Here is a 21,367-nt window from a genome sequence, read left to right on the forward strand (position 1 = left end):
ACAGGTTGGCAGTCATTGCCACGTGCGTAGTTCCTCATGAATACTTCAGGAGAAAGCTCAGTAACCACTGCGAAGTTACAACTGGGCAGTGAAAAAGTGTGCGTGAGGAAGTTTTGCTTCTGTACCTGGTGTTCTTTGGCAATAAATAATGGGTATTATTTACAGGTGGGAAGATTCTTCAATAGCGGGTTTGATGCATATCTTACTGCATCGCTGTGGTGATGCACGTTGAAGGCAGCTTCTCCAAAGTAGTCCTAACAATCTCTGAACCAAGAGCAGAACTGGCAGCTTCAACATGGCAATGTTAGACAAAGAAGTGCTTTCTGGTCACCGCCAGGAGTGAGTAGGATACCAAGAACCATCTGGATAACAAACTAGCCTAGAATCTGCTTTGCTGGCTAAAAAGAAAATAATTATATATATGTGTGTACACGTATGTATGTATGTATGTATGTATGTTTGCCATCCTAAATATTTTACTGAAAGTAGAATAAACAGCGGCTCTCCTCTGGCAAACCGCTGAATAACTTCAGCCGACAACCAATCCGGCCCTGCGCATGTAAGCACGCTCGCGACTACGCGATTCCCTTCGGCTGCAGCGCCGCAGTCACACAGCGGCTGGGCCGGGGCTGGCCTGGGCCGCGTTACGCAAGGGCGGTGAGGGGAGGAGGCGGCCGCGCGGCGCGGCAACCCGGGCTGCGGTGCGGCCGTTACCGGGAGCTGCGGGAGGGTCGGGCTCCGGCGGCGGGTGTCCTCCTCTCTCGGCGCATGGAGAGCCGTCCTGCCGGAGCCCGGGTGGAACGCTGGGGCCGTGACGCCGCAGATGCCGTTGCGCCACAACAATCGCCTCCAGCCCGGCAGCGCTCCCCCTGAGCGGGGCGGGCGGGCCGAGGGCCGGGCCCGGAGCACCGCGCGCCTTTCCTTCGCGGAGCCGGGCGGCCGCGACGGCGCTCCGGCGGCGGTACAGGTGAGAGGCGGCCGCGGAGCCCGGGCCGAGGAGGGAGCGCGGAGGGGTCGGCCGGCCGGCCGGCGGGGACGAGCGGCCCCGGGGCCGAGCGCGGCGCCGCCCCGCGGAGAGGCGCGGCCGGAGGAGCGCGGCCTTTGTTCCTCGCGCCGGCGGCGGGGCGGCCCGGCCCGCGCGCCGCTGCCGGGTGCGCGTGCGCGGAGGCGCTGCCGGCCGCGCGCCGCCGCCGCCGCCCGCCCGCCTCGGGAGCGCGCGCGGCAGGCAGGAGAGCTCCGCCGCAGCCGGCGCGCCCCCGTGGCGGTGTCTCCTCGGCCGGCAGGCGGGAGGGAGCGAGGCAGGGAGCGCGCGGGCGGGTCGCGCCGGGCACCCAGCGTCTCGCCGAGCTGCACGTCGCCCCGCAGCCCGCGCCGTCGCGGAGCCAGCCCGACCGAGCGACGTCCTCCCGGCCCGGCGCCCACGGGTGAGCGCCTCGCGCAGCGCGCGGCCCGGCGGCCTCGGCGCCTCGCCCCGAGAGGCCCCGCGCGGCGCCGACGGGCTGCGGGCCGCCGCCCGGGGAAGGGCCCGCCGCCGCCGCCTCGGGGACGGCGCGGCGGCCTCCGGGGAGACTCGGGACGAGGCCCCGGCGCGGCCTACGCGCGGCCGGCTTCCTGCCCGCGGCCGGGCCGAGAGGCGGCCTCGGCCCGGGCGCCGAGGCGCGGCGGGGCCTCCGCGGCCGGGTCCCCGAGGGGAAGGGGGACAACGGCCGGGCGGCGCCGCCGGGCTATTGTGCGCCGGGCGCGGGCCCGGCCCGGATCCGGCTCGGGGCCTGCCGCGAGGCCTGCGCCGCTCGGCCGTGGGGCCGCCTGCCCCTTTGTGGGCCCGGCCCCGCCGCCGCGCTTTGTGCGAGCCGGGCAGCGCGCGCCGAAGGTCAGCCGGGCCGCGGCGGCGGGGGGAGACCGGGGGCGGCGCGGGGGCCGGGGGGAGGCCGAGCGGAGGCCGAGCGGCCGTGCGGGGGCCCTGGGCGGCTGCGTGCCCTGCCGCTCGGGTCCTGCGGGAGCAGCGCGTGGGGCAGATTCTTGCGTAGCTCTGCACGTTTAAAAGGCTGGAGACCTCCAGTTCTTTCCCTTTTCCTCTCTTAATTATCGCGGTCTTAAAACACGGGAAACAACAGCACGTACGGTAGGAGACGTTACTCGAGGGGAAGAAGCGAGCGATTATTCCAGTGGTGAACCCGTGGCAGCTTTGAGTAGTTTGAGTTCACAGCTGTAAATGTATTTCTTAATGTTCTCTCTTCAGTCCTTATTTCAACTGGTCTCGGTGAATGCTAGCTCTTTTTTGTAACGAGGGATTTGCTTCAGTGTTAAATAGGTAAAGTGGCTTTAATTTTCTTGAGGTGCACGTGAGTGGTTTTTAGGAAGCTCATAGCAAATTGCGGTAGGTCAGGAAGGACGTGGGATGTTCCACGCACAGGACGTAGTTTCAGTTGTCTGTTTATCTCCCTCCTAAACTCAGAGGCCAGCACTGCACATTCCAGAGGGGGAGGAAGACAAGAAGGGACTCTTCTCAACCCCGAGTTCCTCTGGCTGGTCTTCCAGAACATTTGAGGTGCTGCAGTACAGGTAGACTAATGCTGAGGCTGGCACTTAAAATTCAGATCTCTGGGCTGGTTAGCTGCTGCAGAAAAGTACACCTGCCTGAAGAATAAACTGCATTGTATCTGTTTCTATCACTTTGCTCTATGCTGTAATATTGATGTTGAAATTGAGTGCTGGAAATGATAGTTGCATGAAGTTCAATGGAAACGGATGTTCTTAATTACCTTCAGCATTTTTACAGTAGGGAGGAAAAGTTATGCAGGAAGACACAAGGTTAAGAACAATCTCTTGTATGCTTTTAGGAGTCTGTTGTGACCCACACATTCTAAAAGATGAAATAATGAGCGTTTTCATCCTGAAAGCGTGTCATGACAGAGTATCTTCTTAATTAATCTATATTTACGTTGGTAAGGTTCTAATGCTGTAGTCTCGTTAGACTGTACTATGAGTTAGTTAGCTGTGAAATCCAGTGGCTCCAGCTAAGTAGGTGTGAACTAAGGAAAGCAAATATTTTAAATAGCAGAAGTATTTTCTGTGCTTAGGCTTAGTATTGTTGCTGCTGTCTGCTCAGAGTGAACTGAGAAAGGAGTCTGCTTGGATGTCAAGGACACTTGCTTCCAGGCAAGGGAGGGGGAGCATGACTGAGTTTATGTCAGAAGCAAATCCTGCTGGTCTGAACACTCGAAGAAATCAGGCAGAATAGTTTTAAGAGCTCTGGTCTTCACACAAAATATTCTGGAAAACTGGATATTCAGTTCTTATGAGAAACATGATGTTCTTAAGTTAAAAGAGCTTTGTTTTATTTTTCTGCTTGTAATAGCATTTCTAGTTTTTAACTGCTAGCTTTAAAAGTTGGGCAAAGTTTTGCCAAGTGTATGTTACTTTAGCGGTTGTCTCATTTTTGGAAGCAGAGCTGAACCACGGTAATCAAGGTGAATCTATGGGAGCAGAAATTCTGGGCACACATAAGGAACTAACTCATGTACTGAGCTGTGTTGCACCTTTGCAGTCTGTGGATGCTCAGGGTGAAGATTGTTTCCCACAGTTGCCTGTAGAGTTACCCGAATCCCTCATTGTTGTACTTCAACACAGGTAGTGCTTCACAGAAATGGGGAAGCACAGGAAGCCAGTCGCAGTGCAGTACACTGGAAAGACACTGTCAAGCTCTAGCCCATCTAGGCTCATTAGTTAAGACTCAAAGCTTAGCTTTTCTTCTCTGAGGTGAACATTTAGGAGATAGCTTTTAATTGATTTAATGGTTTTTTGGTGTGTGTTTTTCTGTTTTTGTTGTTGTTGTTTTTGTTTTTTTAAAGGAAAATTATCCTTAAGAAAAGTGAAAACTAGTTATGTGGGGAAAAAAGAATAGTAGATTTCCCTTTTGGGGAGACCTACACTGGAAGTAGAGACATCTTTTCCTCAGTGAAATGTTTTCCGTTGTTTATTTTATTAATAAGAATCCTTGGAGGCAGTTTGCACTGTTTCAGAATGTATGTACTGGTAATATCTTAAGCAGCATCGGTACAGCGTCATGGGAGAGAAGCAGTTTTGGTCTGTGCTTTCTGTTACGGTATCGCATTGTGAACAAGCAGTGGAGAGATGCGTATAAATTCTGCATGTTCACTGCATGTTGCAGGTTTTATGGAGTTTTTGCTGTTAGTTCTCAGTTGTTTTTAACAAATCTTCCCAAGCTGCTAACTTGAGGTTGTTGGTTTGGGGTTTTTTTTACCGTGCCATTAAGTGTTCAGATGTTAGCTATGCTAGGAAAGGAAAACAAAACCTGACAGTAGTGCTCCATTAATACTCTTAAGTTTTATGCCATGCTTCGTCTAAAAAAGAAAAAAATATACACATACACATTCTAGTTCTAATCCACAGTACATGCTATGCTTCTGTAATGTTCTGGACAACTATTTTAAATATATTCCTGCTTGAGTTAATCTATAAAATGGCTATTTTTTTGTGTTATTACAGGAATAATGAGAGATTTGGTTACTAATACCCCAGTGCTTTAATCAGATAAAGAGCTAGATGATTACAATTAACCAAATGGTGCATTTCTGATTGTGACTTGTTTCTCTTTGTAGAAGCATAGCACTGAGAATTGAGTATGGAAGCTGAGATTGTCTGTTTTCATTAGGAAGTAAAACATTTGAATGGTGACAATTGTCTTTGTCCTTCTGCATCCGGAAATGCGTTTATAAAATTACTATGAATATTTTCCTGCAGGGAAATGGATTAAGAAAGAACAGGAAATCCACCTGCAGACAGTTGTTGACTGTTTCCTTTTTTGTTTGCCTTATCTAGAAGCAGTTGTGTATCTTTTCTTGTAACAGTCGATGACCTTGCTGAGACACTAAGAAAAGTGGAGCATAATAATGTCTGTTGTTCGAAGTAGCCATCAGCTCCTTTAAAGTGAAGCAGCAATTCTTTGAACTTTAGTGTCTGTGCTATGAAGCCTTTAAGTTCATGTTTCGATGTTCTTTCCTACATTTTTCACATATAGTATGAAAACTTCATTTAGTCTTTGATGAAAGACAGCAGTGGCTTTTCAGTGCTTGTGTTTGTAGTTTGAATGCTGTCAAGGAGGAGAATGTAGAATGCTGCAGTTTTAAGAGTTGTTCTCAAACACGTGTTCAGATGAAATGTTGAAGGAAAATTGTATGTTACATTTTACTAATGTACAAATTGTCAAAAGATTGAAAAGGTATAAGTGGAGAAGGAGTATTTCAAAACAACTTAGTGTTAAATTAGGGAAGAGAAAGCTTGAAAATAAATTCAGTTATGTAAAGATTGCTAGAGCTGATGTTTAGTTTAGAAATGTAGGTGTATATAAAGTCATCTCTTGTTTGTTATAGAACTTTCATGAGGAAAAAAAGTTCTCTTTTCTATACCTGTTAAGGGGTTGATAACTGAAATATTAGGATTATAAATGTTGTAAATCTTAGTATGTTTTTTTATGCCAAAATGTTATGTGCATGCTGGCTTGAAGTGGATTTTAAAAGTGATTTTTCTAATAGAGAGCTTTATTTCTAAACGATGTGATTTGTTGCTGCTAACACCTCAGTTTTAGGAAAGAAGTAACAGAAGATGTAGCCCTGAGCAAGCTGTAGCATGCTGAGGGTAGGATTCTAGGCTATTGAAGATAACTTCTGCTCAGGCTACCAGTGGTGACACCAGTGTTAGCGCTTGCAGTGAAGCTGGTACCAGCGTGAATGTGCAGTGGGGCTGTTTCAGTTCCTGGTTCAGGAGAAAACTAATCACCTGAGAGGAATGGGCAACTATTACCTGGTTCACTTCCCAGAATAGCCTCCTGCATGGTAACATAAGAGCAAGTGCTGCTGCAAGAGAAGTCATCCCCTCTTGTAGGAGAGCTTGGGATCAGTGGAAGTGCAGACTTACAGCTGAGAGTCTTGCCCTCCCACTGCCAGCTCATTTTTGATGTCTTCCTTGCACCAGTGTAAGCACTCGTGTAGTTGTGCGAGGCTGATTTTGCTGAATGCATTACCTTAAACAGAGAGAAACTGAATGGTACAAGGCAGCACAGTCATCCCTTTTGGTGGCAGCTTCCTTTTGTTTGTTGTAGGAATGGTGGGACTGCACTCTGGCACACTGTGTACACGTGCCTGGAGTCCTGCAGCGCAGATCTGACGGATTGTTCTTTGTACTGTAGATAAATCATTTTCTTCAGTTGTTTGTAATGGTATCTGAAGGCTCTTCAGGAACGAGCGAGCAGTTCTTAGAAGTGCTATTAAAATATTTAAGAGCCCTTAAAACATGCAATATTGCTACTTTCTCTTTGAAAAATAGTACCTATAGCTCATTGTATCAGTTTATTCCCCTCTAATCTGTGAAAATGGACTCCTCTCCTCTCCTCTCCTCTCCTCTCCTCTCCTCTCCTCTCCTCTCCTCTCCTCTCCTCTCCTCTCCTCTCCTCTCCTCTCCTCTCCTCTCCTCTCCTCTCCTCTCCTCTCCTCTCCTCTCCTCTCCTCTCCTCTCCTCTCCTCTCCTCTCCTCTCCTCTCCTCTCCTCTCCTCTCCTCTCCTCTCCTCTCCTCTCCTCTCCTCTCCTCTCTTTTTGAACCCTCTGACTTCTGTCTTAGGATCAGATACCTTAATTGTCTCGATTTTCTTGATTTACTTAGTGTTGTTCTGGAAATCACATTTGAAACACATATTTCTATATACGTTTGTGTATTGATGCATATATAACCCCATTTTAAGGATGAACTCCTGGTTAAGGCAATTTTTAAATCAATGTGAAGTAGTTCAGTTTTGCATACAGATTAGCCTTAAGTCTTGATCTTTGCCCTCTGCTTCTGTGCATGTGCAGTTGTCTTCCAGTAAAAGCAATGAAAATCTTCTCAGCTGATCCCTTGATTACTTAATTGCTTATTTTGAAGTATATATAAACCCATATGCATGTGTATAAATCATTAGGGTTATGATTTGCAGAATTTTCTTTCCCCCCTTTTTGGAGCACAGAGGAGTTAACACAGTTGAGACATTTGCGTATGCCTCGTCCCCACATGGCTGATATCTGTGATTATGCAAGTGTGCCCAGGGTGTAATTGAAGACTGGTTGCACAGGTGTGACGGGGGAAGATTTGGCTGGCAGATGTTGATGGTGTACTGTGAATTTTAGTTTGGCTTTGTGTTAGGTCAAGTACGATCATGTAAAATAGATAGTTTACAAATAAAAGCAGGCACTTCATAACAGAAGTTGAGATGGATGTTTGTTTAAAATGGCACCTGTAAAGCAGTAATTTTAAGAGCATTTCTGTGTGTTAAAATATCTGCTGTCCTGAACAGCTTTATTTTAAACCGGCTGATCAGTTTAAAGAATAAGTATTGTTCTTTGTGCAAATATAATTGTTCCAGGTACGTACAGATTCTGCTCTGCTAAAGGAGTGAGTGGGAGGAAATAAGTATTTCATGAGAGCTGTTCCTTAATATGCATAGGAGGAAGTAGAGTTGCGTGTGAAACTTTCGTTGTTTTCTAATTTTGAGTGCTTGATCTTCCAACTTAAAGCCTTTTTTTTTTTTCTTTGTAATACTCCAATAAAAGAAAAAGGTTACAAAATACTGAAGTTTACAGTTAAATTTTAGGTAGTGAGTCATTGTTAGGGTTTGATGTTCCAGATTCAGCATTGCAACGTAAAGTTTTGATTTAACCATATGACAGAAGGGGGGACAATCCTTTGCAGAGAAGGATGTAGTAATGTTTGAATCTAGAAAGTATTGAGGGAGCATGAAGTGGCAGAAAGGTATACCTGCACCTGTTGTTTCCCAAGCATTTGTAATGGCTTGTGATTTATTTTCTGGCACAGTCTCAGCCTGACTTCAGAGTGATTATGCCTGGATTTTAATTTTGTATGTGTGAAGCATTTCCTAGGTGATAGAAATGAGTGAAATTGCACATTTTATTCATATTTTTGATAAACCTGAACAGAAATTAATAGTGATAAAAGAAAATACAGTTCTCTGGTCTCAGAGCTATTGTTCTGTTGAATATGAATCACTAGCTTCAAAACCTGGGTTATTCACCTTGGATCTTCAGAGAGAATGCTGAGAGAACTTTTTTTGGTATTAGAAGGATTCCCCTGAAGAGAGGTTTCTATTACTGGCTTCCCATAGAATGTCGTTGTGGAGTTGGTGGAAGAAGAGGGTCTTCAGTTTAGATAAAATCAGTGAGAAGGATGTTGCAAATGCCTCATCTCCCTAATTTGTCTCCCTTATGTAGAAAATACTGGGCTTGGAAGAAGGCAGTTGTCCATATGTGAGCAGGACTTGGATCATCTTTGGAAAGTAATCAGTGATTGCAGACTGACTATTACTGGATTAAGGATTGAGATATTGAAATAGTTTAACATAATGTCATTTAGCATGTCATGACATTTAGTTACTGCTGACTGGAAGTAAATTTGAAAAGGGTCTACAGAGTTAATTTAGTATCCTCATGTTAATTCACTGCCTTTTGCATTTTTGTCTGAAGCTTGCAGCTACGCACAGTGCTTTAAAGGTAGGGAAGTAGTTGCCTGCAGTGACTCAGACACTTGTGATGGAGCAGGAACTAACCCCAGGTCTGCCACGAATATCCCACGCCACAGACTGCTCAGTACCACTAATTCTACTTTTCACATCTCAAGGAATGCTGAAACTTCTTGTGGAACGTGGTGGTCTGTGGAGTCAGCAATGCACAGCATTTCTGGTTGCTGTGCCTGAGGTTGATAAGACAGACTGAAAAGTGCTTTTGTTTGTGAGATAAAGCCATGTTCTCAAACTAGTGTTTCCTGGAAAGCGTGTTCTGAAGAAATAAAGAATGTAGAGCCGGTGCTCTGTGCAGAAAAAGGATCATGTAAACTTACCAATAACCAAGTTTAAGAATGCAAGTAGCATTGTAATAACAATTAAAAACATGATTTTAAATGGTGAGAGCTGAATCCTTATGCTACAGTACAACAGGAGCAGTTGATTCAGAACTGATGAGCAGAGAACAAATAAGTCACTTAAACAGGTTTGGGTTTAGTGGAGACACATGTACTTCAAAGAATGGATGCTAGAAATGGAGGGCATGTAGAAAATGGGAATTTAAGAAAATGAAGTACTGAAAAGTTTTAAACAATCATCTATAGTATGAACATTTTGTTTCAAAAATGTAGAAATGCCCATTTTAAGAATATGGTCTTGTTTCTTTACATTTAAAATTGTATGCACTTTATCCCATTTGTGTGTGGTGTGAGAGAGAAAATGAGGACATTGTCTTTCTGTCATTCTAAATGTTCTCACTTTCTCACTCCAGCTCACTTCAGGAGATTAAATACCTGAACTGGAAAAGGGACAGTTGAATATCTATTTTATAGGAAGGAATCAGATCTGTGAATTGACTGTTGGGCTTTCAGTGCTACTGCTGTGAGGTTGTACCTGAAACCCACACATCGTGGTACATCTGTGTTTGACGTACCTTGTGGCAGAAAGGTCTCCGTGACCTCCCGTACACGGTCACCCTCCACAGGCAGGTTACCCATCCTTCACACGTCTCCACTGGGTTCCATTGTTCAGCCCTGTATACAGGAATACAGAACATATTAAAGAACACAAGAACCAATTAATATTTAAGAGAAAAATACGCATGAACCTAAGCAATGCACAAAATGGAGAGGTCTGTATTAAAATAGTCTATATACCTAATCCTTTTCTGACTCTTCCTTCTACAAAGCAGCTCTGTGTGTTATGATTGGTCTCCTGTGAGCCACGTCTTCCTGGAATCAGGTCAGGTTGTTTTGATGGTCTGATCCCTAGTACTATTTAGTTATAAAAGTTTCTGAGTATAAAACAGATCTGGAATTGGAATAGTTATTGCAGGAAGATTTTGTATGTGAAAGCACATCAAAACATAGATATTTCTTTCAGTTTAGCTTTATTGAGTTAAGGTAGGCACTTCTATGCCACACCCTCTTCCCTGTGTCTGCCACAGACACAGCAGTGGTGATGCAATATTGCATGGCAATTACAGTATACAGTGAAGAATATAGTTTTTGCAAAATCACACTGAGGAGAGAAAGGCAGCCCTCAAATTGTCGTACTTGGTAGGATTTGCTGTTAACACTTCGAGAATTGTTCTGTGCTTGCTTGTTTTTCCTCAACTTGTGTCTAGAGTCCATCTATGGATATGATGTTTCCTAGAGCAGAATTCAATGCTTTCTGCATCAGATTCTTCTGATGGTAGTGCGTGTTACAGCATGAAAAATAACTTTTTGTTTTCCCCTGCCACTTACTGATTTACTTAGTAGCTGGTCGCTAAGTATGCCTTGCTTACTTTTTATTGCAACCTGCTAAGCCTGGAACTTCTGAAAAGGTATCTGCTTACCTGTTTTTTATAGACAGAATTACTGTTTCAGGATGATCCTGATGTAGTGCAGTTTAGTTTGCTCTAGTCATGGTAAAAGGAAATGCAATATTGCTAAAACATGAATAAGTGAATTAAAACTGTTTTCCTTGTTGCTAGTTGTTCATGTGGAGTTTTATGTGTTTTCATATGAACCATGTCTTTATTTTGTTAGATTCTTTGGTTTCTGCCATGATCTTTATTTTGAAATCCGTACTTCTGCTTTACCTCAGTTAGCATTGCTGTGCCCAAACTGTGGCAGGCTGCAGGAAGGTGCACTCAGTTTGGTAGCCAGAGGAGGCTGTGATAAGGGACAGCTGTTGTTCTGAATTCAAACCACTTTGTTGTGCTGTAGGTTCCAGGTGCGGGCATGCTGGAGGTTCAGGCGTCCTCTGTCAAGGAATGCTCTGACCACTGACTGACTGCTGATAGTGACATTGAAGACACAGAGCTGGTGAGCAGAGAAAAGAGGAGGGCTTGGTCACAGAGCACCGCTAAAGGTACAGTGCAAGAATGTGCATCTCTGAACAGTGATTCTGTATCACCATCTTGACGTCTGTGGTGGGTGGGGACCTGCAGTATCAGCAAGCTGAGTTATTTACTTGGTTTTGAAAAGGAAAAATACAGTAAACTCCTACTTGGAAATGATCCACAACCTTTTAATACCAGCATTTGGTTTTGATTTGTATTTAAAGAATGGTTCTTTTTCTTCTGTGTTTATATGTAATGGAAAAGATTGTTTCACTGGCCTGTCTTTCATCACAATAGATAACCAAATATCAGTTATTTTTGCTTATACCAGTTTACATACTGTATCTCTGCATTTTCTTTTTCTAGTGGTGGCATTGATTTTAGTACAGCTTGAATTTTCAGAAATTTCATTTATAGTTTCTCTTTTATTTCTGTTCTGCTTCCTCTCCTTTCAACCTCAAAAAAAAGGGGGAGATAAATGTCATATAGTGCCATGTAACACTTTGTTGATGGCCTGAGTGTGCAAATTAATGTGTTTTCTTATTTAATTCTAGGCATAAATATGTGTGAGACATGGAATTTTCTCTAATTATATAGTACAGACTGAGTGGGCCAGACACAGAATTTCTGCTTTTGATCAGACATTTCTGGTTTTCATTCTAGAATGAAATCTGGGGTTTTATTGGTTAGAGTTTTTTCTCCTATGTACTTTGTTTCAGAGTTCATCTCTCTGCAGGACTAGTCTCCTAGCAGTAGTATAGCACTGAGTATCAGAGACTAACTTTGATCTTGATTCTCTGGAATTCATACACTGAAATGCAAAGTCCTGGATTGATACAGTATGGGTTATTCACTTGAAATTGATGAAGTTTTTTGTTTCTTTAAAAAAAAAAAAAAGCTATATTTTATGTGGTTGTTGTATACCTTGTCTAGGTTGCTCTTCCTTCCTAATTTTACATCATAAGATTTTTGGGAAGAAAACCTTTGGCAGCTAGAAGTAGGCAGCACCTGGGTGGGTGTTTAATGTCCTGGCAGAAGTAGGAGAAATAGCTAATGACAGTGGTTAAAGTGAAATTACACTAGCCAAGACTCAAGTTTTTGTACTGGATGAGATACATGTCACTACAGTTAAACGGGTGTAATAACATAGTGCTTGTGTTTACACAGTGCTGTTTCCATCTGCTACAGATGCTGAGTTTATAAAAGATCTGGATTGCCCACTAGTAATGACTCAGCTGGTGATAGCTCCTTGTACAAGGGAACATACATGGTAGCATCAGACACATGTTGAGTGCTAGGGTCTGGTAGTTCACTGCAGATAATCACAAAGAGGATGAACAGTCCCATGATTGTATAAATCCATTGAGGTTTCTCTTCCTGCTTATTGGAAGGAGATGTTGGTAAGGAATCTTTTTTCTAGAGGTGCAAGAAAAGACTACCTGCAGTTTTAGGCAGACTGACTCACTACAAGGTAATGGAAATTCTTGTAATTTTGTGAGAAAAGGAGATGAACTGGACAGATGATAATTTCTGACTTTGTTTTCCAAAATGAAATAATCATGAAAGTTGCCGCTTTGTTATTTCTTTTCAAAACTTTGTCTTGGTTTAAAATATTCTATTACATTGGATTGCTGTGGTTTTTGGTTTTTATGCAGGAAGAGAGAAGACCTGATGAAATAGCAAGCAGCACAGCATATCATTAGGGGTACTAAAGAAAATGATGTCTGGAAGAGTTGGAAAAATTCTTAATTTATAAATTAAAAACAGTAGATGGAGACTAAATGTGTTATGCTGTTGATTAGTAGTTTATGCCACAAACCAGAAGCACTTCTAAAAATGTTGAAGTGGGCCATTATGTGTGAGCAGTCATGTTTTCAGATTTGCTTAGGTGACCATAGATTTGACATCAACTGTGCCAGGCCTTTTTTGATCCAAGATTTCCCAGGCTTCAAAATGGAAAAGGTTTGGGCTCCAAATGAGTTTAAGAAGAAATCCAAAATATTATTATTTTACAAATATTCACAACCTATTCTCCAAGGTGCTTGCTGCCAACACACTGAGTGCTGTGTGGATTTGCTGAAGTGTGGTGGTGAGGTCAATACACAGCGTCTTCCATAGTGCCTGCTGAAACCTCCTTCCTGTCGGTTTTGCTGTGCATTGGCTATTATGAATGCAGGAGGGGACAGAGGGAAGGTACATCCCTTGGGAAATTATTTTCAGAAATGTTAAGGACACTGTTGAAAAGCAGGCTTGTACATAGCACTATAGAGGCTATCCTCAGCAGCTTAAGAATTGTTCATAATTGAGCAGCCATGCACCAAAAATAAGGTGAACTAAGAACTTTTAAAATGAAATTAACTTAATGCTAATTTTAAAATGGCAAGGAAGTTCTCTGCTTAAAATACACTGATTTCTTTTTAATAGGAACAAAGGGTGCTTTTTAATTGCCTTCATTCTTAAGTTAATATTCACTGTAGATTTCTTTATCAGTAACACTAGCCGGTGCTTGGGCATGAGATTATGTGCTTTGTGTGTACTTGTGTGTTTTTTGTCTTTGTATACATGCATGCTTCTGTTGGATCCACTAAACCCTCCTTCTGCTGCCAATGAAGTACTGGTGATATGAATCTTTCAGTTTGTTTTGTGTTATAAATGTTATGAATATTGAATTGCGCACATTTCTGATGGCAGTGGGTAACTGTATCTACTCTTAGTTATTATTTAGACCTGCAAAGCAATTGGTATTTTTAACAATTGACTTAGTTTGGGAGTTTTGGCATTCTTTGGCCTCTACAGCATCTTGAGGTAGCCAGCTGTCAGTGTTCTCCACAAGTTTGAGTGCTGTGTAACAAAGGGATCTAATTCTCAGTGCTCCACAACTGGGCTTTTATTTTTATACGTACCATTCTCAGATATGATTGTGCAGTTGAAAAAATAAAAGATTTTGTGTAACCTTGGTCATAACTGTTAGGTGTTAAGAGTTACTGATTCTTGAATGCAACTCTCTGAATTCACTTAGTTCTAAAATGTGACTAAATAACTGCATCACGTGTAGAAGCCTTTGCTAAGGCATTTTTCTGTCCTTGCACCACTCTTAGGCATTAGAAAGATTTTTTTTCTTGTTTCAAACATTAAGGTAACTACACAGATATTTTGTGGTGGTTTGTTTTTTTTTCTTTTTTTCCCCCAACACTAATACTGTTACCTTCTCAAAAGGTATTTAAGGCATTAATCCTCAGTGTAATCTATTGAGAGCAAGTGGAGGTGTCAGAAAAGTTGATGGTGTTAGCCTGAGGGTGTCAAAAGTACCCTCTATTTCAGTGAAATGGATTAAGTTAGGATTCCAGGATGGTGTCTGAAGCTAGTGGCTTGGAGAGGTGAGAAGCTGAGATGGCATAAATCTCAAATTCATACATGCTTTGTTACTTCCATGGCACGTGAGATATGTATCTTTCTGAACTTTTTTTGAAGCTGTTTTCCATGTGTCTGCATGTCAGCTGGGCTGTTCAGTCAGTTTGCTGTATGCTCCTGCTCTCACTGTGACTTTACCTCAGGGGTTTCACAGCCTGTTCAGGTGTTGCGTGCTGCAGCACTGCTCCGTACAGGGCTGGCGGCTGCTGGGACAGCCATGCATGGCAGGAGGTGGAGTCCCGGGCATTGGGCATGCCTTGCTGACTGCAGAGCTTGTGGCACATGCTCCACAGCTTGCTCCTGCTGCTTTTCTTCATCTCAGTCCCTGAGTCGGAAACTTCCTTGACTCTCACCTGGTGGGACATACAGTGATGAATTGTAAATATACCATGTGTTTAGTCAATGTCTTCTGTTAAGAGCACCAAATCCTTGGCAGTGGTGTTAACTTGCATGTGTTATGGAGCCAGTAAAAGCTTCCACAGTCTGCTTGAATTTCAGAACCTGAATTTCAAGTAGTAGGAAAGCATTTTTAAGACTCGGGTACTGCAGCCTTGCTTTGTCTGTGAGCAGAACAGCTCTTGGCAGTGTGTTCCTGTGCTGCCTCTGCTGAAACGTGCCTCGTGTGATCTGTCGTATCTGTCATCAGTGCAGCCCCATGGCTCGCAGGAGGTGACGCTATCATGTGCTTCCCGCGCTGCTGGCCGTCAGCAGGCTGGGCTGGTTTCACCCAGAGCAGAGCTGTCCTCAGGCTGGAGTTAGGGAGTGTTAAAATGCGTCCCTCTTTCACTCTGCTGATTAAACTTAGGCAAATTGATGTTTCAAATAGTAGAAGTTGTAGGAATTACTTTCTGCAGATGACAACCAGCATCCTGCGGTTTGTTGGTGTTGCTTATGCACTTGCTTCCAGTGTGTGGAACAAAGCTTTGCACATAGGGTTGTGTTGTTTTGGGTTCTATTGTGGGTTTTTTTGACCCATAGAAAATGATTTGTAACTAAAAACTTAAATTAAACTTTTATTTCCAGTTAGGTATTTGGTTTTGGTTGGTAATTTGTTGAGAAAGTTTGACAAAGGCAAATACAGGTTAACTGTATTATGCTATGAACACTTTGATTTGCCATTACCTTGTAGGTTTTAAGACATCTATGAAAAATTAACTTTTTATTTTTCCATTGTGAGGCATTATTCATCTTTTATGTTCACAAATGATGGGAACTTACGCTTTGGACAGGTTTGGGCTTGGTAAACTGCAGTTTCTTGCATTATCCAGTTTCTTCTTTGCTTGTTCATCTCAGTGGCTCATTTCACACGTTCCTGTGCATTTTGGCTCCCTGTTCAGTGGGATGGTGCTCAGTTGTGTTTGAGAGCCAGGCACAGGCAGGAGTGGTGCCAAACCAGGGCTGTGCAGCATCTTCTTCAGTGCTTCTGAAGCGTTGAAAGCCGATGTGGAAGTGCATCTGTGTGTGAGGTCTTGTGCAAGGCTTGGAGGTTGCTTACCTAACTGTGATACTGGCTCCTGGAGGTGTTATCAGCCAGAGCAAAGCCTACCCGGCCAGTCAGACTGCCTGGGGAACAGTGGTTTTCCCAGTGTTGTCTGTGGGCTCTGGGGATCAGGAGGTATGGATGCAAGTAAGATGAAGCACGAAGTTTTCCAAAATGTGTTTACAGTTTCTGCAAGGTGATGTTTTCAGAATTTTACATAGGAATATGTACATGATTCCTATGCTCTTTCCAAGCAGTGTGGTACTGTGCAATTAATTACTCTTTGTGTGCAGTTTGTTTTCCTGGACTACAGTGTGACATCACAAGTCTCCCATCTACAAATTTTGGAGAAAACTAGCAGTAGCGCTCAGTCATCACTGGGGCTGACTGTCTGAACTCTCTGCAACAAGCTGGTGGGGTATCACTTTCCCAGAGCATAGATTTGATTTGTTGTAGGTCACTTAAAACTTTCCATTTAGAGGAAATACTTGAAGTGGGAAAATGAGATGACATGATGCTGGTATTGGGCACATGAGACTGAAATCTCAGACTGAATGCCAGCTCTCAAAACACCTGTGTTTGAGCTCTGGATTGGAGAGAAGGGGCTTTTGCTGAAAAGAGTGACGTTGACCACTGTAGCTGTTTTATGAACGTCAAGGGATAAGTTGTTTTGCTTCTTGGAATCTCATAGTTTGTTCACTGCATGCCCTGAATAGTGCATGCCTTGCTAAAGCACGCACAGTATGCTGCTTTGAGGTATCTAGTCCAAGTATGAGTAAGCTTGTTTGTGGTTGAAATAATTCTAAATATGGGAAGCTTGCCTATTGCTTAATATTCCCATGTCAAATATAAAGGAGATTAAAGATGAAGTTTATTTTCGGTTTCATACACAACAGATACAGAGTGATGTACTTGCACAGAAACACTTAAGGTGGTTAAGAATGTTTCTGTATAATGGATTCCAATTCTGGATAGCGTTTTACTTTAACCTATGGAGGTAAGGCTTGTCTTCTCAATATTGAGGTTTTATTTTTCCTAGCAATACTAGTGGTTTCTTTTGTGCAAGTAGGAGAGGAGTCAGGGGGACCAGGACAAAGTATGGCACCTGTACGTGTTAAGACATATGGGCCTTTTATCATTGCTCATTGAATGCTTGAAAGCACTGTGCAGTCAGACAGCCACTTTGGGTCAGAGACATTGGAAAGAATAGAACTGAAAACTACCGAATGTAAAACTTCATAAGCAGTGCTTAATTCTTAATTCTCAAATTTCATCTTTTGAATTTCTTGTCTTGTTTAGAAAGCTATATTATATATATAATAATAATACTATATATATATATATAATTTCTGTTTTCTATTTATTTCCTGGTGTCTTCACACATGTTTTAGTTCAGCAAGTGAAAGCAATGGATGTGTTTCAAAAGCTATCCTATCCTGGGAAAGAGTTGTGTAATAATTTTAGCTGTGTTTTTCCTTTTAACTGGTGGTTTGTTGTTTTTTAATTATCCTGATAAGTAAATATGATTATGATATTCAAGCTTTTTTTTTCTTTTTTCATTTCAAATGGCTGGTTTCTTCTATGTAAAGCTTAAATCTCAACTTTAGATTTGTTTTATGTAGTATGCTCAGTAGTTACACCCACCTGACCGAATGGAATGTTTTGTAAGTAAGTGCAATATTAAAAGAAACAACAGCAAAAAACAAAGACAAAAACAACAGCATCAACCAGAAAAGAAAAATCTTTGAAGATTTCAGCTACGCTTAGTACTTCTTTACACATTTACCCTGCAGCTTCCGATAGGTAAATTCCAGTTCAGAACAGTTAGCAGAACATCTTTTCTTTTTAGATCTGTGTCATGCCAGTGTCTATTCTCTGGAGCATAGCTGGAAATCTACGTGTAAAGTACGCACAGTTGCACTGCATGTTTGGGTTTCACTTCTTTTTGTGTAATTTATGTGGATTTGTTTTCGTAATCAAAAAATACAGTATGCAGAATAAAATAAAATTTGTTTAGATATAATCTCTGCAGTATTCTCATTCTTTTTTCTCTTCTCTTATAGAAATGAGCCGTCAGACTGCTACAGCACTACCTACAGGTACTTCAAAGTGTACGCCATCTCAGAGAGTGCCTGCGCTGACTGGCACTACAGCTTCCAATAATGACTTGGCTAGTCTCTTTGAGTGTCCTGTCTGTTTTGACTATGTGCTGCCACCAATTCTTCAGTGTCAGAGTGGCCACCTTGTTTGTAGCAACTGTCGCCCCAAACTTACGTGCTGCCCAACTTGCCGAGGCCCGCTGGGCTCCATTCGTAACCTGGCTATGGAGAAAGTTGCCAATTCTGTACTATTCCCGTGTAAATATGCCTCTTCTGGATGTGAGATAACTCTGCCACACACAGAAAAAGCAGACCATGAGGAGCTATGTGAGTTTAGGCCTTATTCCTGTCCATGTCCTGGTGCTTCATGTAAATGGCAAGGTTCTCTGGATGCTGTAATGCCACATCTGATGCATCAACATAAGTCAATTACAACACTTCAGGGAGAAGATATAGTGTTCCTTGCTACAGACATTAATCTTCCTGGTGCTGTTGACTGGGTTATGATGCAGTCTTGTTTTGGCTTTCATTTCATGTTAGTATTGGAGAAACAGGAAAAATATGATGGTCACCAGCAGTTCTTTGCGATTGTACAGCTGATAGGAACACGCAAGCAAGCAGAAAACTTTGCTTATCGACTTGAGTTAAACGGTCATAGGCGGCGACTGACTTGGGAAGCAACTCCTCGATCTATCCATGAGGGAATTGCAACAGCCATTATGAATAGTGACTGTCTAGTCTTTGACACCAGCATTGCACAGCTCTTTGCAGAAAATGGCAATTTAGGCATCAACGTAACTATATCGATGTGTTGAAATGGCAATCAAACCTCTTCAGGCCAGTGTTTAAAACCATTGCATTTAATTTAGCAGAAATTAGGGTAACCATCGTTGACTGTCAGACAAATTATTTGGTAGATGGAGGATAGACATATATGAAGGTAAATAAAAGGAAAGGCTGTTAAATTACAGGAAGCAGTTGCATGTAGTAACACTAATATATTTAAAATAAGTCAACAGTAAACCACTGAAAATATATATACACCCAAAATGGGCATCTTTTGTATTAAGAATTGATTCTACAGGAAATGTTGTAAAATAATTCTAAAAACTTGTTTGTAGATTGATTGTACTGTTGAAAAGGATACTGTTTCGTGTTTTTGTTTGTGTTCTTTTCCTCCCCCTTTGACTGACAAGCCATGTTGAGCGGTTTGGGCTTTGGCCGCTGCTTCCCGCGCCCCTCCTTCCCCCCTCCTTTGTAAGTCACGACATAGTATTGCTGCTGTTTGTGTATATTTTTTGTGTATTTGCTAATTTTTATTAACTTCTAGTTTTTCATTAAATAAATATGACTTTCTTTTCTGTAATTCAGGTTTTCTCTTTTTTTTTTTGTATCTTTAAAAAATTAAATACAGGTGTCATCTTTCGATATGCATAATTGCTATGGTAAAATTAATATTTCTGTATGTTTGGTAAATTTTGTCTCTTTTCAGTAGTCAATTAATTGGTGATACTGTTCTTAATTGAGCTATTTTGTGAATGTACTGAACTTGAAAGGAGTAATTATGTTCAAAGATGCATCAGGAAAGAAAGCTCCTTTAAAAACAGCTCTAGATGTTGTTGTACTTTGAGTTATGATCTAACAAAAATGAATTACAAAGATTTTTCAGCATTTAAAAAAAATCACGTTTCAAATTTAGAGATACTTAGAAATTCTCTTGCATCCTTCTGTTTGTTGGTTTGTTGGTACAAAGAAGGTATTGTCTTTCACAGTGTTTGTAACTATACAACAGGCCATTTGTTTAACAACAAACACCAAAAAAAAAAACAAAGAAAGGGCAGACAGAATGAGATGTTTTCAGTCTTCTTACATTTCTCATTAAGAGAATACCTGGCAAATTTAAAAACAACTTTTTTCTTTGTGCTTTAGCTCAAAGTTTGACACACTACTACTCTTGCTCACTTTCTTGTCCTCCTGTCTCTCGGTTGTTACTGAAGTAATTTTCTTGAACTGATTTTTGTATATTATTTTGGTGATATGATACACAGTCAAATGCAAGTAATCTCTTACAGATATGATTCACCAGCCGTAACAGCTTTTGTAAGATATGGGCTTTGTGCAGACTGCCTCTATGTGAAAAAAATTAACCATGAATGTATATGGTATTTGTGTTACAAAACAGATGCAAAGAAAGAAAAAAGGATAACGTGAAAAGCTGTTTCATCTCAAGCTATTTAAAGGAAATCTTTGTCAAACGTAGTAGTATTGGACATCTGTTTGGAGAGGTAGCCTGACTATTAATTCCTTTTGTAACACATTAAAATACGGTTTATTTACTGTGCACTGTCTTTAACTTTCTTATCAGAAATAGATGTATTAAGACAACTCTTGTTCATATTATTTTGATGCATGATGAGGTAAGTAATTCTACAGGTAAGGAACATAAAGCCTATCAAGTTGGAAGTCGGATTCATAAAATAATACAGAAGCAGTTGTTGTCATATAATGAAGGAAAGTTTTACTTATTAGAATTAGGTTTAGGCTGTTGGAATTGTGCACAGATTTAATGTACAAGATGTATGGGTATCCTGTGGCAATAGATAAATGTTTGAGAAGGAGATAATCCTTCAGTCTAGCATTTCCTTACAAGTACACAACAAATTGTGTGCAGTCTTCAGAATTCAGTACTCACCTGATTAAATGTGCCTACATTTACCTGAGTTTTGTCTTTTGGTCTACTGACTGAAACTTGGCTAAATATGCAAATTATTTTTATAGGCATGGACCCACTTCCCCCCATTGGCTGGCTTGGAGTGAAGGTCATGTGCTCATGTTATCTGCTTTTGAGCTCAGGTTTTGAAAGGAAATCTAGCTAAGAGCCTGCTAGGGTCACCCTGAGCAGTCTGGTACTTGCAACTTGAGCATCACAGGGCTGTGTAAGTGCATCAGTTAGCAAGATTGCTGCTGCTTGTATTCGTGTTACCCAAAAGAACTTTGAGCCTTCTTGCACTGTTCTATGGTGATTTCTATTAGGCTGGAAATCAAGAACACACTTCTGAAGGGGACTAAAAATAGTGTTTGTAACAGTCAGATTTTTTTAGTCACGCTTTACAGATGACAAATACTATAGCATAAATAATGTGTACTGACTTCCTTTAAACTAGTGTTCCATTTGGTTGAAAACAAAAAACAACCTGTATAAAAATTTGATGTCCATCATCTGATGGAATGATTAAGCAAATTACACTTAGGCCTAGATCCTCAAAAGTAGTGGAAGCATAAGCCAGTACATCTCTCCTGTTAGTAGTTTGAGGATCTGGAAAATAAAACCGAGCTCTGTTATATATGAAAAATGAAAACATATTATAAATCTGTACAGTTTACTACCTTATCTAAAATAAATGGTGTATTAAAGCTGGGCAGTGTTTTAGCACTAGCTGTTTATTTTAGAAAGTACTTTACTATATGGAGAAATAGTACTCAC

The 21,367-nt window shown here is 41.9% G+C and overlaps 1 protein-coding gene and 1 long non-coding RNA gene across 10 annotated transcripts in view; one reads left to right on the plus strand and one right to left on the minus strand.

Annotated features, from left to right (window-relative positions):
• The window catches only part of LOC116243609 (uncharacterized), a 55,280-nt gene extending 54,430 nt beyond the window's left edge, over positions 1 to 850 (minus strand). For all 4 annotated transcript variants that reach the window (XR_004170020.2, XR_004170021.2, XR_004170019.2 and 1 more), the window contains exon 1: positions 715 to 850. This is a non-coding gene — a long non-coding RNA (uncharacterized LOC116243609). The remainder of the gene's footprint in view (positions 1 to 714) is intronic.
• SIAH1 (siah E3 ubiquitin protein ligase 1) lies at positions 828 to 19,249 on the plus strand. 6 transcript variants are annotated; one of them, XM_031614912.2, is made up of 3 exons: positions 830 to 967; positions 10,778 to 10,922; positions 17,848 to 19,249. In XM_031614912.2, the coding sequence occupies exon 3, from the start codon at positions 17,850 to 17,852 to the stop codon at positions 18,696 to 18,698; it is 849 nt and encodes a 282-aa protein (XP_031470772.1). In that variant the 5' UTR covers positions 830 to 967; positions 10,778 to 10,922; positions 17,848 to 17,849; the 3' UTR covers positions 18,699 to 19,249. The 6 variants fall into 6 exon arrangements, with proteins under 6 accessions (XP_090006094.1, XP_031470772.1, XP_090006095.1 ...); XM_031614913.2 differs by lacking the exon at positions 830 to 967 and adding an exon at positions 1,225 to 1,424; XM_031614915.2 differs by lacking the exon at positions 830 to 967 and adding an exon at positions 1,769 to 1,870.
• Positions 19,250 to 21,367: the final 2,118 nt, after the last annotated feature.

Source organism: Phasianus colchicus, chromosome 13 (assembly GCF_987193195.1).
Source record: "Phasianus colchicus chromosome 13, bPhaCol1.hap1.1, whole genome shotgun sequence".
Classification (NCBI taxonomy): domain Eukaryota; kingdom Metazoa; phylum Chordata; class Aves; order Galliformes; family Phasianidae; genus Phasianus; species Phasianus colchicus.

Excerpts from the sequence above, each read along its gene's own strand:
- SIAH1 (XM_090149968.1), top strand. The coding sequence starts at position 17,850 with ATGAGCCGTCAGACTGCTACAGCACTACCTACAGGTACTTCAAAGTGT.